Source organism: Herpailurus yagouaroundi, unplaced genomic scaffold, assembly GCF_014898765.1.
Source record: "Herpailurus yagouaroundi ecotype Mexico unplaced genomic scaffold, PumYag 100, whole genome shotgun sequence".
NCBI lineage: Eukaryota > Metazoa > Chordata > Mammalia > Carnivora > Felidae > Herpailurus > Herpailurus yagouaroundi.
Genome location: NW_024412391.1, coordinates 27,315,376 through 27,330,782, shown reverse-complemented (window position 1 = coordinate 27,330,782; position 15,407 = coordinate 27,315,376). Strand labels below are relative to the sequence as shown.

General features: G+C 39.7%; 1 protein-coding gene across 6 annotated transcripts in view; it reads left to right on the top strand.

The window, feature by feature from the left end:
* ST7 (suppression of tumorigenicity 7) overlaps positions 1-15,407 on the top strand; it is a 201,380-nt gene that overhangs the window by 128,200 nt on the left and 57,773 nt on the right. For all 6 annotated transcript variants that reach the window (XR_005789230.1, XM_040472167.1, XM_040472169.1 and 3 more), the window contains one exon: positions 13,436-13,550. Coding sequence is in view for 5 of the 6 variants with exons in the window: in XM_040472167.1 (XP_040328101.1) it covers positions 13,436-13,550 (115 nt within the window). In the remaining variant the exon portion in view is untranslated. The remainder of the gene's footprint in view (positions 1-13,435; positions 13,551-15,407) is intronic.

The following is a 15,407-nucleotide window of genomic DNA, read 5'->3' as shown; positions in this document are numbered from 1 at the left end:
TATTAGCCTGAGCAGCTTGGTGATGGTCAGAGAGGAAGACGACTAGAGGAATAACAGATGTTAGAGGTCTGTTTTGGCATGTTAAATTTACCTCCAGGTGGAAATATCATGAAGTCAATTGGATATGTGTCTGGAACTCAGAGGTGAGAAGTTTGGGAATTCTCAACATATGTATAGGATTTAAAGCCACGGTATTGAGTGAGATCATGTATGTAGAGATGTAGACAGAGAAGAAGGAAGGCTAAGAAGTGACCTTCAGGGTCTTTTAACACTGACAGGCTCGGTAGAGGAGAAACATCCAATAGAGCACTAGGAAAGGGAGGAGGAAAACCAGGGGAGTGTGATGTCATGGAAGCTAAAAGAAGAACAAAATTTAAGAGTAATAGGTGTGGCCTGAGAAAGACAAGCACAGACAGTAAGTGAAAAGGATAAGACACTGGTGGTCTTAGTAACATTAAAGAGGAAGTTTGGTGTGAGCAGTGCTATAACATAACTGGAGATCAGTATGTTATGGTCAGAGTTGCATATTTTATATGAGACATGGACATCTAGATGTCAAGGTCTAGAGTTTGGCTAGGTAGCCTTGGGTTAGATACCTAATGCAGTGGAGGGATAGTCTTTTGCTTTCAGATAGTAAAACAATTGAGAGTCTAGGATAGTACATGGGATTTTTACATGGACTGTAATAATCTCCACTGAGGCTAGGGCTTGAGGTTAAAAGTAAGAATATGCAGCCAGGTGCCCAAATCTTCAGTGTCTGAGGGTCTGTTGCCTGGTAGAAAACAGGATTGAAGGATGGCGGTAAGTGCTGGAACATCATGGCATGAGCTTCGGAGGAGCAGGAACTGCTTCCCAAGGGCAGGGCTGAGCAGTAATGGTTAGATGTGCTTTGGGGAACGAGGAGAAGCCAGTCTTACATCCTTCCCGCTAGACACAAGTTTTGTGGGTCAAATTAACAGCTGAAACAGGAACAGTGAGCTCAGGCTCGTGTTGTGTAAATGGTTCATGGGTACATCGGGGAATTTGTATATCATGGACTCAGGCTCCAGCAGGGTAGAGTGGAAAGACCTGGGAGGAAAAGGAACACTGGAAGGCAAAGTGATGACAGAGCAGTGTGGGGGTTTATGTCAAAGGTTGAGGTGCTGACCTCCCGCCTGTTGCTTTAGAAAAGAATCTTTCCTAATTCTTAACTTTCAGCACGACCGTGTTGTGAGATGCCTGCTAGGGCGAGTATTTGTTAGCTGTGCCCCAGATAACCAAATGAGTTAATCTCCTGAATAGAGTTATTTACCATTACCCCTGTGAACGTGGAAGGGTGTGTGCCAAACACAGTTATTGTGGTTTTGGCATAAAAAGGCCTTTCTGGCAGTAATTGTTGGCCGGTATGTTTAGTTGTTCGTTGAGGCCACTCCTGGAACAGGAGAGCAATGCCATGTCATCACAGAGGGAAGGATGCTTATCATCCTGTTTTCCGTTACTGGGCCTGCTTCCAAGCCATTTGAAATATGCATCACATTGTTCGGATTTGTTCATGATCTCAAGGCCAGGGCAAAGCCCTGTTTGAAGCTGTTTAAGATGATAAAGCAAATGTTTTACTCATAGTGTTACCTGTCAGTTTTGAGGAGCGCACAAATTATTCTTTTCCCTAAAACAGGATGGGGCTGACTTCTTCCCTGCCCTTGTCTCCAACTTCACCCTTGCTGTTCTTGAAACTACAGTTTACCATGAGTTTAGAGTAGGGAAATTTTACACACACATGATGACATAGATAATACAATGGTACTATCAGACCCTTGCTTTTATGTATTATTTATTTTTTGAGGGGGGGGCACAAGTGAGCAAGGGGCAGAGAGAGAGAGAGAGAATCCCAGGAGGGGTGGGGTGGGAGGGCGAGAGAGAGAGGGGGAGAGAGAAGTAGGGCTCACCTGAAGAGAGGCTCACGTTCACTGGTCACGGGACTTGAGCTCACCTGAAGCGGGGCTCATTCTCACCCAATGTAGGACTAGAACTCACACACCATGAGATCATGACCTGAGCCGAAGTCAGATGCTTAAGCAACTGAGCCACTGAGCCACCCAAGCGCCCCAAGAAGAGAATCTTCTTGAAGAAGATTTCTAAATTCTGACCATGCTTGTTTTATCCTTATCTGATTGAGGAACAAATAGAAGAGGGCATTTTATACTGAAAATATTTTTGTTAGGATCTGCATAAACATAAAGCTTGTCTTAGTCACTAGAAAATTTAAGGAAGATTTCACTTTCGGGAATGTGTGGAGTGCAATTTTGATGAGAAAGGTAATTATTTAGGTAACCTTCCAGCCCTTTGAATCATTATAGAACTGTCATCAGATGATTTGCCATCATGCCTACAACTGTTATTTCTCTCTTCAGGTATCAGTGATGATGGGTATATTTTACATCATGTGCTCAGTTCCATGAAGAACTAGTTAACTGGTGATTTAATTGTCCAAAGAGGTCATGTATTGATCATGTCATTTTTCAATAGATATGGCTTAATATTTTCCTTTAGATTCGCTCTGAAAATGACATCTTCTTATTAATGTATGTTTAAGCCTCAGACCATTGCATTTTATAGTGGTCTGTGTAAATGGAACTCTCATGAATCTCCCAGGACTCTGGTAAACAATTCCATCTTTCTTTTCATGGCCCTTAGTATCAGTAAAAATCACTGACAAAATAATAACCATGCAATACAGAGTGTCTTTTCTATTTTATGTTTATGCCTTTATTTGAAACTATAATTAAATAATGTCAAACTTGCAAATATAACAAAATAGTATCTGCTGTTTGAATATAATACAGGCCAAATTCTATAAACTTTAATTAAGCCAAGCTTGCATTGACCTCAGTAGGAATCTGGTTGAGGATCTCTTTTAATTACCCCTGTCTTAAAATATGTAAGAATTTTCACATTGCTTTTTTCACTCGTAGAACAATGCATGGATAGCTAAACTAATAAAACATTTAAATAGATACAAATCAAACTTGAAAGGTTTAAACTGTTGTTTTCATCCTGTAAGTCAGCTGAGAAAAAGCATACAGACCGTAGTTCTAAATTATGTCCATAGAGTATTTCAAATCCAGTGAATTAACTCTCCTTTTTTTTCCTATTTGAGCTCATAAATGTTAACCTCAGAAGTGCCTCAGATTCTTCCCCTGAAATAAACTTGAACTGACAATAGCCAGATGATGTAAAATTGAAACTGAAATTCTATCCTTGGCCCATCCCATGTTCTTCCCCATAGGTATTAGAAGACTCATAGGAGAGTTAGTGTTTTCACTGCACGTGAACTGCAATATTTGGGCAAAACAGGGCATATAAATTTCTGACTGCCAGGAGAAAGCAATTACCAGCATGGAGAAGATAGCTGGCAGTAAATAAACAGAGGTATGCTAGATAGTGAGTGAGTTTAAAGATTTATTTAGAATGACTTAGCTTATAGAAAACAGGCCTTGTATTTATCATATATCTTCATTCTTCAAGTTTCTTAATATAAAGGCTAATTATACCACCAAACACTTTTTGTACAGTATTTTAAAATGAAATAAATTGAGATATGCTGTATTGGACAGCTAAAACCAAGAACAAAACTAGTCACTCACAGCAAAACAAACAAACAGCACTTTGAAAATGCAGTATACCTGGATAAACATTATTTAAGGATAATGGTTACCGTTTGTCAAGGTCCCATATTGTGTCTGGGTGCACTGTGAGCCAGGTGTTATCCTGCTCTTGCAGGTGAGAAAAATCAGCTCACTTGGTGCCCAGAAGCCCCACTGTCCCTGGATGGGAACCCAGACCTGATTCCAAAGGCGGTGGTGCTCTTAACTTATGTAATGTGCTACCTCTCCCGTGATGAACCCTTTCCAGCAGCCCCACTGCTTATCCAGTGCCTTCTCTTTTATTTTGAATACAAGTGCCATGGGAGCCTTTGTGGCTCTGGAGAAGAAGCAAGAGGAACTTTTATGACAGAAGAGTTTTCTTATAAAGTAGTCTCATCTAAGTCTAAGCCCACCCCCTCCTCCAATGCTAAGGGTGAGAGAGGCAAGTAACTTACCTTACAGTCGGTTTAATTCTGAAGCATCCTTCAAGGTGAAATAATATTATTCACACCACATCTGTCAGTGGACCTATTTTGCAGTTCAGGTGGAGGAGATTTCAGAAGTGGGATTCTAAACTGTGGTTTATCTGAAGTTGGATTATTATCTTGATATCATTATAGGACTCAAGTACAGTGTATTAAAATCTATTAGATCACATTATTTTTTGAGGAGATTCTCCAAATGTTGTTTATTCAGACATCAATACCTTAAGGAACTACACAGTCACCCCCAACGGGAAGAAGTAATTGTGCTTCAAAGACAGTTTGAAAATAGAAAACAAAGTCTAACTGATGAAAATTGAACTGTTCCTGACTTGAGGAATTACAAATGAAAAGGACAGCTAATGAATTTCCTGTGTTTGAGGAAGCAACTTTAAAATATATGTGTGGGGGCGCCTGGGTGGCGCAGTCGGTTAAGCGTCCGACTTCAGCCAGGTCACTATCTCCCGGTCTCGGGAGTTCGAGCCCCGCGTCGGGCTCTGGGCTGATGGCTCGGAGCCTGGAGCCTGTTTCCGATTCTGTGTCTCCCTCTCTCTCTGCCCCTCCCCCGTTCATGCTCTGTCTCTCTCTGTCCCAAAAATAAATAAATGTTGAAAAAAAAAATTAAAATATATGTGTGCATACACACACACACACACACACACACACAATAATAAAAACAGTATCACTGCCCTGAATTAATTTTAAGTAATAGTAAATAGTAATACATTAATTAAAAATTCTGTCATCTTTGAGGCGCTTGAGTGACTTAGTAGTTAAATGTCTGACTTAGGCTCAGGTCATGATCTCCCGGTTCTACTGTCAGTACAGAGTCTGCATCAGATCCTCTGTCTCCTCTCTCTCTTCCCCACCCCCTCAAAAATAAATAAATAAACATTAAAAAAAATTCTGTCGTCTTTGTTCACCTTCCTTTCTGAAAGAAATAAAACAGTATAAAGCTGTAGCCCCCATGTGACCACCACTCACACCATTTACCTCCCCTGAGGCACCAGCAACGTTTTCAGTTTGTTTTCCTTACATCTCCATAATGCATACCCATATAAATGATATGTAGAATTGTATGCATTTAAATATTTAATTAGATGCTATATTCTACAGCGTATTTCTCTACAGAGTATTTCTTAAAATTGCTTGATATTTTTCTACATTGAGATATATTGGGCTTAATTCATTCCTTTTGCCTGCTGAAAGCATTGTCATATGTAGATACCCCACTTGATCTATCCATTCCGCTGTTTATGACAGTGCTCCCCATCCTGTGTGAATATCACAGAATGTAACTGCACAGAAACTCATGTGAATGATTTTTAGGAAACAGAGATGGAAGCATAAGAATTGGGTTATGGGTAGGCCTTTCTTATTTTTTTATTTTATTACAGTCTGCCAAATCAGTTGTCTGTAAGAGATGTTACGTTTTTCAAATGTAATATCACTATGAAACTCTTCTTATGAAGACCTTTTACTTTTTCTAATTTATTCCCGTTAACCAGGAGTTCGCAAATTAGAGCCTGAGGGCCAGATCTGGTCTCCTGCCTGGTTTTGTAAGTAACTGCTTACTGCTGCTTTCACGCTACAGTGTCAGAATTGAGAGTTGCAAGAGACAATACGGCTCACAAAGCCCAAGATATTTACTCTTTGGCTTTTCACAGAAAAAAAAAAAAAATCTACTGACCCCTGTAATAATAGTATTACCTATTATCAATCTATTTACTTTTTTGTTTGGCTTTTTAAGTGATTTAATATTCAGCCACATAAATAAGTAAGATGATTTTAGACTGTGATAGAATCAGTGGAAAAAGGTGATGTGAGTGGGATGAGGACATTAGATAGAGTGGTAGAGAACGTCTGAGAAGATGCCATATGAGCCTAGACCCAGGCAATGAGGAAACCAAGGCTCAGAGTTTGTGCAATGTCACTTGGGCAGTAAGTAATAGAAAAGAGTGAGTTTTAAATTCAGGAACAACTCTACATATGGGGCTCTTTCCTCTGTAATACAGCTGTCTTCATACATGCATGTAAGCACAGAACAAAGCAGGTAGGTAAGTGTTGTAGCAGAGAAGCCTAAGCAAAATGGTGTAGTTGTCCTGGGCTTGGCAGGCCAGAGACTAGGGTTCTGATGTGTTGAAATTTGGAATCAGTACTGATGACTGGGTTTGAATCATAGCCCCAGCACTAAGTTTGGCTGAATCACTTAAATTTGTAGCCTTCATTGTTTTTTGGTGGGGCGGGGGTGGGAGGGAACTCATCTGTAAACTGAGGAGGGTGTTTGGATGATCTCCATGGGCTCTTCTGGCTCTCACTTTCTATGATGCTGTGACTTTAGGAGGTGGCATTTGATCTGGGCTTTGGAGGGTGGGGTGATTTTGACAGGCTGCCTTGTAAATGATGGGAAAAGGTATTCCAGGTGGTGAGAACAGTTTTAGCAAAAACACAGTGGCTAGTAACTGTAGAAAGAATGCTGGGAATGGTGTATAATAGTCTGGTCTGACAAGGCTAGAGTTTAATCCTGTACAAGACAGAAGAGGCAAGATACATCTGGCACTGAGCTGAGGGAGGGTCTGAAAGTTATGCTTAGGAGCTGGGGACTTTAACAAGTAACTTTTGTAACTTCTGTAACTTTTACAAATTACACGATTTGAAAGGTCTTGTGTCTTTTCTTGAGCATCTCTGTCCAGTGACTGGCCTCTGTGTATGAATAGCTCCAGTGATGAAGACTTCTCTAGGCCATCTGTTCCATTTTCATACATTTTCATACTCTAAGACAGGTTTTCATTACATTGAGTCAAAGCTTATGGGTTCTAACTATACTTTTTCTAAGGTGTAGATAAAATCATTGGAAGATTTTTGATGGTAGAGGAACATGTTCAGGGATATATAACCTGAGGGCCTGAAGTAGGCCTGTTGCAGCACATGTATAATATGTACACCAAAGGTAGAGATAACTTTTAAAAGCCTTTAGAAAGCATTCCATTCATGAAATATGTGTGGAACACCTACGATGGGCCAGTCAGTAACCAGGAATCTAGTGATAAGCCAAAATTTCTACTCTCACACTCTTTCCTGGCTCATGGGGAAGATATAGATCATTGTGACAAGGACTCTGGAATTTGGGGGCAGGGGTGCTTCACCAGGCAGATAAGAGGTAAGGAGTCAAAGGGCAGGTAAGGGTTCGTGGAAGTTGAGGAGCTGTCCAGATTGATCAAGGAGGCAGAACGGAGAGCACTTCACACAGGGTGAGCATGGAGATAGAAATGAGAATAAATGTGACCTATTTAAGGAACTAAAAGCTGTTCGTGGCGAGCTGGCACAGTGGACAGAGACTGGTCATGAGGAGCTGTGTGTGCCATGCTAGGGATTTTATATTCTGAATTTGATGAGAAACCAATATATTTTTAATTGCAGTATAAATGACACATAATAATACCCTGTTAATCTCAGGTGTATATTATAGTGATTCAGTTTTTTTATACGGAATGAAGCAATCCCCATGGTAAGTCTAGTTACCCTCTGTCATCAGAGTTATCACAATGTTATTGACTCTGCTGCCTGTGCCGCACATTACACCCCCATGACTTATTTATTTTATAACTAGATGTTTGTACCTCTTAATCCCCTGCCCCTTTTCCTCCCACCCCCAACCTTTCCCTGCTCTGGTAACCAACAGATTGTTTCCTGTATCTGTGAGTCTGTTTCTGTTTTGTTTTGTTTGTTCATTTGTTTTGTTTTTTAGATTCCACATGTAAGTGAGATCATAGAATAGTTGTCTTTCTCTGATTCACTTATTTCACTTAGCGTAACATTCTCTAAGTCCATCCACGTTATTGCAAATGGTAGGATTTCATTCTTTTTGTGGCTGAGTAATATTCCATTGCATATAATACCACAATTTTATAGTGCATTTATTTATTTTGAGAGAGAGAGAGAGAGAGAGTGCTAGTGGAGGAAGGGCATTGTACTGCACTGTCAGTACAGAGCCCAACACAGAGCTCAAACCCACGTACGGTGAGATCATGACCTGAGCTTAAGTCAGACACTCAATGGACTGAGCCACCCAGGTGCCTCTAACACATCTTCTTTTTCCATTCATTTAATGATGTACACTGGGTTGCTTCCATATCTTAGCTATTATAAATAATGCTGCAATGAACTTTGGGTTGGTATTTTCATCTTCTTCAGATAAATACCCAGAAGTAGAATTGCTGGATGGAATGGTAGGTCTATTTTTAGTTTTTTCCATACTGTTTTTTTCCACAGTGGTTGCACCAATTTATATTCCCACCAACAGAACACAAGGGTTCCATTTTTTCCACACCTTTGCCAAAACATGTTGGTTTTTGTCTTTTTGATAATAGCTAATCTGACAGGTATGAGGTGGTATCTCATGCTGGTCTTGATTTATATTTCCCTGATGATTAGTGATGTTGAGCATCTTTTCCTTGTGCCTGTTGGCTCTCTGTATGTCTCCGTTGGACAATTTATGTTCGTGTTCTCTGCTCATTTTTAGAGTGAATTACTTGTTTTTTCGTTTTTTTTTATATTAGAAGTCAGTATTCTTTTTTTGCGTTTTCTTCTCTAATTTATATTTGAAATTTTAATTCCAGTATAATTAACATACAGTTTTATATTATTTTCAGGTGTACAATATAGGGATTCAACAATTCTGTACATTACGCAGTGCTCATCATGATAAGTGTACTCTTATTTTTAAATTTAAATTCAAGTTAGTCAACACACAGTGTTGTCATGGCTTCAGGAGTAGAACCCAGTGATTCACTTCTTACATATGACACCAAGGGTTCATCCCAAATACTTTCATCTATTTCACCCATTCCCCTCATCACCTTCCCTGTGGTAACCATCAGTTTGTTCTCTGTAGTTAAGAGTCTATTTTTGGTTTGTCTCTTTTTTTCCGTTGTTCATTTGTTTTGTTTCTTAAATTCGAGATATGAGTGAAATCATATGGTATTTGCTTTTCTCTGACTTACTTCACTTAACGTTATATTCTGTAGATATATCCATGTTGTTGCAAATGGCAAGATTTCATTTTTTTTTTTTAACAGAGAAGTAGGTACTCTTAGAAATAATTTTTCCTGGGGACACCTGGGTGGCTTGGTTGAGCGTCTGAATTCGGCTTAGGTCATTATCTCACGATTTGTGAGTTCAAGCCCCACATCAGGCTCACTGCTGTAAGGACAGAGCCCACTTCAGATCCTCCATCCCACTTCTCTGCCTCTCCCCTTCTTGTGCTCTCTCAAAAATAAGTGGAAATGAGGGGCGCCTGGGTGGCTCAGGCGGTTGAGCATCCGACTTCGGCTCAGGTCATGATCTCGCGGTCCGTGAGTTCAAGCCCCACGTCGGGCTCTGTGCTGACAGCTCAGAGCCTGGAGCCTGCTTCCTATTCTCTGTCTCCCTCTCTCTCTGACCCTCCCCCGTTCATGCTCTGTTTCTCTCTGTCTCAAAAATAAATAAACATTAAAAAAAATTTTTTTAAATAAGTGGAAATGGGGTGCCTGGGTGGCTCAGTTGGTTAAGCGTCTGACTTCAGCTCAGGTCATGATCTCGCGGTCCATGGGTTCGAGCCCCGCTTTGGGCTCTGTGCTGAGGGCTTGGAGCCCGGAGCCTGTTTCAGATCCTGTGTCTCCCTCTCTCTCTGACCCTCCCCCATTCAAGCTCTGTCTCTCTCTGTCTCAAAAATAAATAAATGTTTTTAAAGAATTAAAAAAAATAAGTGGAAATATTTTTAAAAATAATAATTTTTCTTCCCTAATTTATAGAACATACATATACTCCTTTTAAATATATTAGAACATATGGAAAATATGAAGGAAGAAATAAAAATCATCTTTAATCTCACTAATAATAAATAACAATTGTTAAAACATTTTGGTGTATTTCTAACCAAGTGTGGTTCTGTGCATGCATAGATAGAGAAGAAAAGCATGATCTTATTGCAAAATATAGTTTGTATCCGCTTTTTAAATTGTAACATTGTGTGTCAGCATTTCCTAGGCCATGTCATTAAAAATTATTTGAGAATTTAACCTCCAATGTTGATATTTAATAGCATAAAAGATGACTGTGTCTTATTATACTTGAATGCCTCACAATGGGTTAAATTAAGTTGCTTGCATTTTTGAGTATTATAAATGATGTTGTGATAAGTAGCCTTGTTTGTAAATATGTATTCACATCTGCCTAGTTCCTTGGGGCCATGTCAGTGGTTGCCTCTTAAAAACAGGAGTGTGGTGGACTTAAGTGTGTATATTTGAAAAGCCATTATGACAGCAGTGTGAAGGGTGGATTGGAAAGAGATGATCCAGAGAGGCAAGGACAAAAAAGATGCTATTTGAGCAATTTAGCTCATATATAATATAAGAGTATAAACTAAGTTATTGGCAACAAGGTCAGAGAAAAGAGCACATGGTAAGATTCTTAAGGTGTTTGCTTGTTTGCTGGTTGTTTGTATAACAACTTTCTAGGAACTTGATGAAAGCTATCAGCATTTTGTACATAGTAGTTCATGGGTTTAGGGACCTCTAAGATCGCCGTAGTTGGTAGGGCAAAGAGAGTAACAGGAGTTAATGGTTCTTTTCTCTGAGAGAGGAATACCTATTGAAGAGAGAATAGGTTTGAAGGGTTGGTTTGGGGAAGAAGAATTTATGAGCACAGTATTAGATACATCAGGCAAAACTGTTAGGGAGATAGTTTATGAATGGATTTAATAGCTTAGGAGGAGGTCAGAGCAGGATGTGAGAATGTGGGAGCCATCTTCACAATAGTGCCTGTATTGAGACCCTGGACCCAAGAGCAATCCTGGATGTCAGGGTGTTTATGAGAAGAGTACTGGATATAACTGGGGAGACTACTTACTCCTATGTAGGAGGCAAGGGGGAAACTAGAGAAAGAGTGAGGGGATAAGTATGGAGAAATCCAGAAGAAAATGGTGTTGAGGAAGCCAAGAGAGAAAAGAGTTGTAAGGGAAAAGTCATCAAACTGTCAAACGTTGCCAAGGTCAAGCAAGGAAAGAGACTGGAGAGTATCCACAGGAGCAGTTTGGGTCACCTGTAGATGTGGGGTGAGCAGAGTCCGAGGAGCTGTGGGGTGGAAGCCAGAGTGCAGCTATGCAGTGAGGAAAGAAGGGAGCCGAGGAAGCAGAGCGTGCATGGCTTTTTTCTAAGAGACCTTCTTGTGAGGGGCTGGGGACAGCAAGGTGATAGCTGCAGAGAGGTGGAGCCAGCGGAAGGCTCACTTTTCCTTGTTTATGTTAAACAAGGAAAGCTAGAATCCAAATTGTCATATGACTTTGATTACTTCTCCAATGTTTGCCATTTGCCATGTTTAAAATGTTATTGGTGATTATTTTTTCGGATGTTGTGTACCGTGTTGAAGCTTCCCGTGAAAGTGCTGCTGCCCAGACGCCTCGTGTCCTGCTTCAAGTTCTGTTGAAACAGGCTGAGATTCCTGTCTCACATGGTCTCACTGTGTCTGGCGAGACTCCCTCTCAGTTTCTAAGCTGCAGTGTGCTACTATTTGCTGCTACGGTTTTAAAATTACAGAATAAGACTTAAGTCCTTGAAGTTTGACCTTACCTGAAGAATTGGTCAAAAATGGCAAATGTTTAAATGTTGCAGTTTAGAGAATGTCTTTATTGTGTTGCCAAACGCTGAATGACAGAGAGCTTTAATTCTAACGAGCCCTAATTAGAAAGGGGGGGGGGGGAATCAAAGAGTGATGTCAACCAGAATCAAAGTGAACCAGAACAAGAAATACTTTTATTGGTTACAGAACATTGACAATGTGTGGTATAGTCTTATTCACTTCCTTTACTTGCAGTGAAAATACTGCAGGCTGTCTCTAGGGGGTTCAGATAGTCTTACCGAACACATAATCATTTTGATAGGTGTTTTTCATTGGTAATATGATGCTCTTTGGGACTGCAGAAAATTATTTATTTTTATAGATATGCTAACTTATTCTTGGCTCTAAAAAACAAAATATGGCAAATGTTTCTAATATAGGAAGAAGTGGATAGTCAAGGCAACGTATCCACTGGTTTCTTAACAGTGAGTTAGCCATGTTTTGAGTATTATTTCTCTCAGCACAATTGCTTTAAAGATGTTGGCATCAAGAAAAGAGGGCATTGTTTTATAATAGAAAACAGTTATCCATATAAAATATTAAATAAAGGATATATACATGTACATATACATCAGTGCATATGTACATACACATACCATATATGCCTATGATTTTGCTGTATAAAGAACCTGGTTATCTTTCTGTAAGATAAGATTTTATCTGAAATTCTTGGCCCTTTCTTCTTTGTTTGCTTTCTAGTGAAGTTCATTATTATATCCCTTGCCTCCCTTTGGACCACTCTTCCTCCCCATCCTGTCTAGAACCTTTAGGCCATTGCGTTAATCATTCTTTCCTAATTCTAGCCAACTCTTCTTGCTCTGTGACTTTTTACTGAATCTAGTCCATTCTGCCCAGCCTCAACCTCACTATTTGACATCTGTGCTATTGTACCTGGGCTGGTGAGCACTGTTAACTAAAACTTGACAAGGATGCCAGTTGTAGCCTCTGTGAATTCATGGTCCCCAATTTGTTAAGCCCTCGAGATGGCCTGAGCGATCCTACAAATCCCTTTCTGGCTGTTCTATATTGTCACCCCCATCTTCAAATTTCCTCCCTGCCAAAACTATTCCCTCAGTTTTGGAAAATGATCTTGACTCCTGTTTTCTTGAGGCCACCAGCAGGAACTCATGAACAGCAATCCTTTCTGCTACTCTCTACAACTACCTGCACATTTTCTCAACCCATATCGCCTTCTAGTTATTTTCCTGCTTTTTCTCCTTAACTTTGTCACCAGGCTGCTCCAAGGAATAGTGCTTGCTTGCTTACCCTTCTGTTCTCTGGTTTTCATCCAAACTGCTCTTACCAAAGTTAACCTATTAATGCCCATGAGATAGTGTTCAATCTTTGCCTAATTTGCATCTATCATATTCTAACATTACTGAGCACCACTGCTAAGCGTCTTCCTCCATTTTTATGAGACCCCCTCACTTATGGATTCTCTTCCACCTTAGGGTTCTTACCAATTCAAAGTTGCCATTTTCCTAAAATAGCAGGAAAAGATTTGAGCATCTAATGCTTTACAAAATAATAATTGGTATGAATACTTATAATTCAGTATTACCTATACTTCTAAAATTATATTTTTTTATCCTAAATATATTACAATTTGGTACTCATTGTACTTTTAGAAAATAGGAAATCTATATTAATCATCCTTGATTTCTTCTTTCCTAGTTGATGAAGGAGTTCCCCTTGCTGAGCATGTTCAACATCCATGAAAACCTTCTAGAAGCACTTCTGGAACTACAAGCATATGCTGATGTTCAGGCAGTCTTAGCAAAGTATGATGGTGAGTCCTTGGTTATTTTCATCTACTTGAGGATTTTTCTTTTCTTGATGTATTTCAATGATTAGATTGGAAAGACCATTTCAAATAGTACAGCACTTTGATAACTATCCACTTATAGAGTTTTCACCTACAGTTTTATGATGGCATTTTTAAAAATCTTAGAGTTTAATGGTTGGTTTTTAGTGGGGGCCAGAAATGTCATGTGGCCTGTGCTACATTCCTCTCCTTCCCTCCCAGTAGGTTCCCCTTGTACTCTTCCCATCAACAAGAGCTATGCATGCTCTGCTTTATTGCCTCCATGGTCAGGAATCACTCAGAATCTCTGCAGGCAACACAGATCCTGTTAGGACAGCCCTGACTATTCGAGTCCTTGCTGCGACCCCACATCAGGTGACTGTGACCACTACCTGTTGGTCATGTTGATCCTTTGAAGCAATATAGAACAGCTAGTGGCCCTTACTGCAGCCCTTATGATAGCTTAGTAAATATTTAAAGATAAAATAATGTGCCCTTCATCCCAGGTCTTCTCCTCATTAGCAGAATACCCCCCATCTCTTCACGTGAAGGGCTTTGAAATCCCTTCACCGTCTAGGTTACTTACCCGTGAGGTTATTCCATTTTGCCTGTTATTAATAAACTGACACATCTCAAAGATTTCCAAACTCTTGTGTTAATATTGCCATTGTCTGTGAATTCACTAATTGATTAATTGCAAAAGAATTACCCACATAATTACCTGCCATGACCTAGCTACTGGAATCTCTGCAGAATTTTATGCCATTCTACCTTATTTAATTAACTCTCTCCTCAAAATAAACATGTTTGCTTATAAAATGGACATTAGGGAGTGATTACTTTTGTCACATACTAATTTTTTGCTTTATGAAATATTCTTTTCCTTAGTAAAGCATCTTCAGTGCATTTAAAGAACCATTCAAATCTAACTTCCCAGGAACTCCTCAAACAAATAGAACAAGCCATTTTATTTTAATACAGTTCTTCATAAGGATTCTCTGAAGTAGGTTGGAGTTGTCCTCTCCTACAGCTGGGGAAACTGAGCATTGGGAGACTGTTTTAGTTTTGTTTTGTTGTTAATTCTTGCTCAAATCAATGGAAACTATAAGCCCTCAGCCAGTGATGGCATTACTTGGCCTGTGTGAACACAAGCACCCTGTGTAACAAGATACATTGCTACCTAGTATGGAACTGATTTTAGAAAGACAGAAAAGTATTTGTGGCATACTTTATAGTAAACAAAATAAAAACTGTTTGGCCTTCATGTCAGCTCACTTTTGTTCTCTGTTTATTTGCTGGAATCTCACTATTTATCTGACCTTGGGAATCTAAGCCATAAGACTAGCTTACAGGCAAAATGCTCATACATTGAGGGTCTTTTGGTATAAAAGGAACCCAGTACCATGCACTGGGTTCATGTGGCCATGCACCTTTTTTAGATCCTACCCTGTAGCCATCAATGCCATAGCAAGGGTTCAGTGTTCTCATCCCTAGTGCTGACCTGTGCTCAACCTGGTACACCAAGGCTTAAGAAAAAAAAGATGTAACTGGTAAAGCCTTTGATATCTCAAATCCCATAAGGCTCCTTTCATGACGATCTCTGTTCGTTACAGAAATCATCAGCTTTGTGTTATAAGACCGAGTGTAAAATAGAGAAATGAACTCATTTGGAGCTTTCTGTCATCTCTGTCTATCCTGTTGCACAGCCTCTGTTCCACACCAACCAAATGCTGATTTATTAGATTCTGATAACATATGTTCACATTATTTGTTACAACAGCCCGTCCCACCCTCCACTAAAACTTGGCTCACGCTTTGCAAAATTCCTTTGTTGCAAATGGA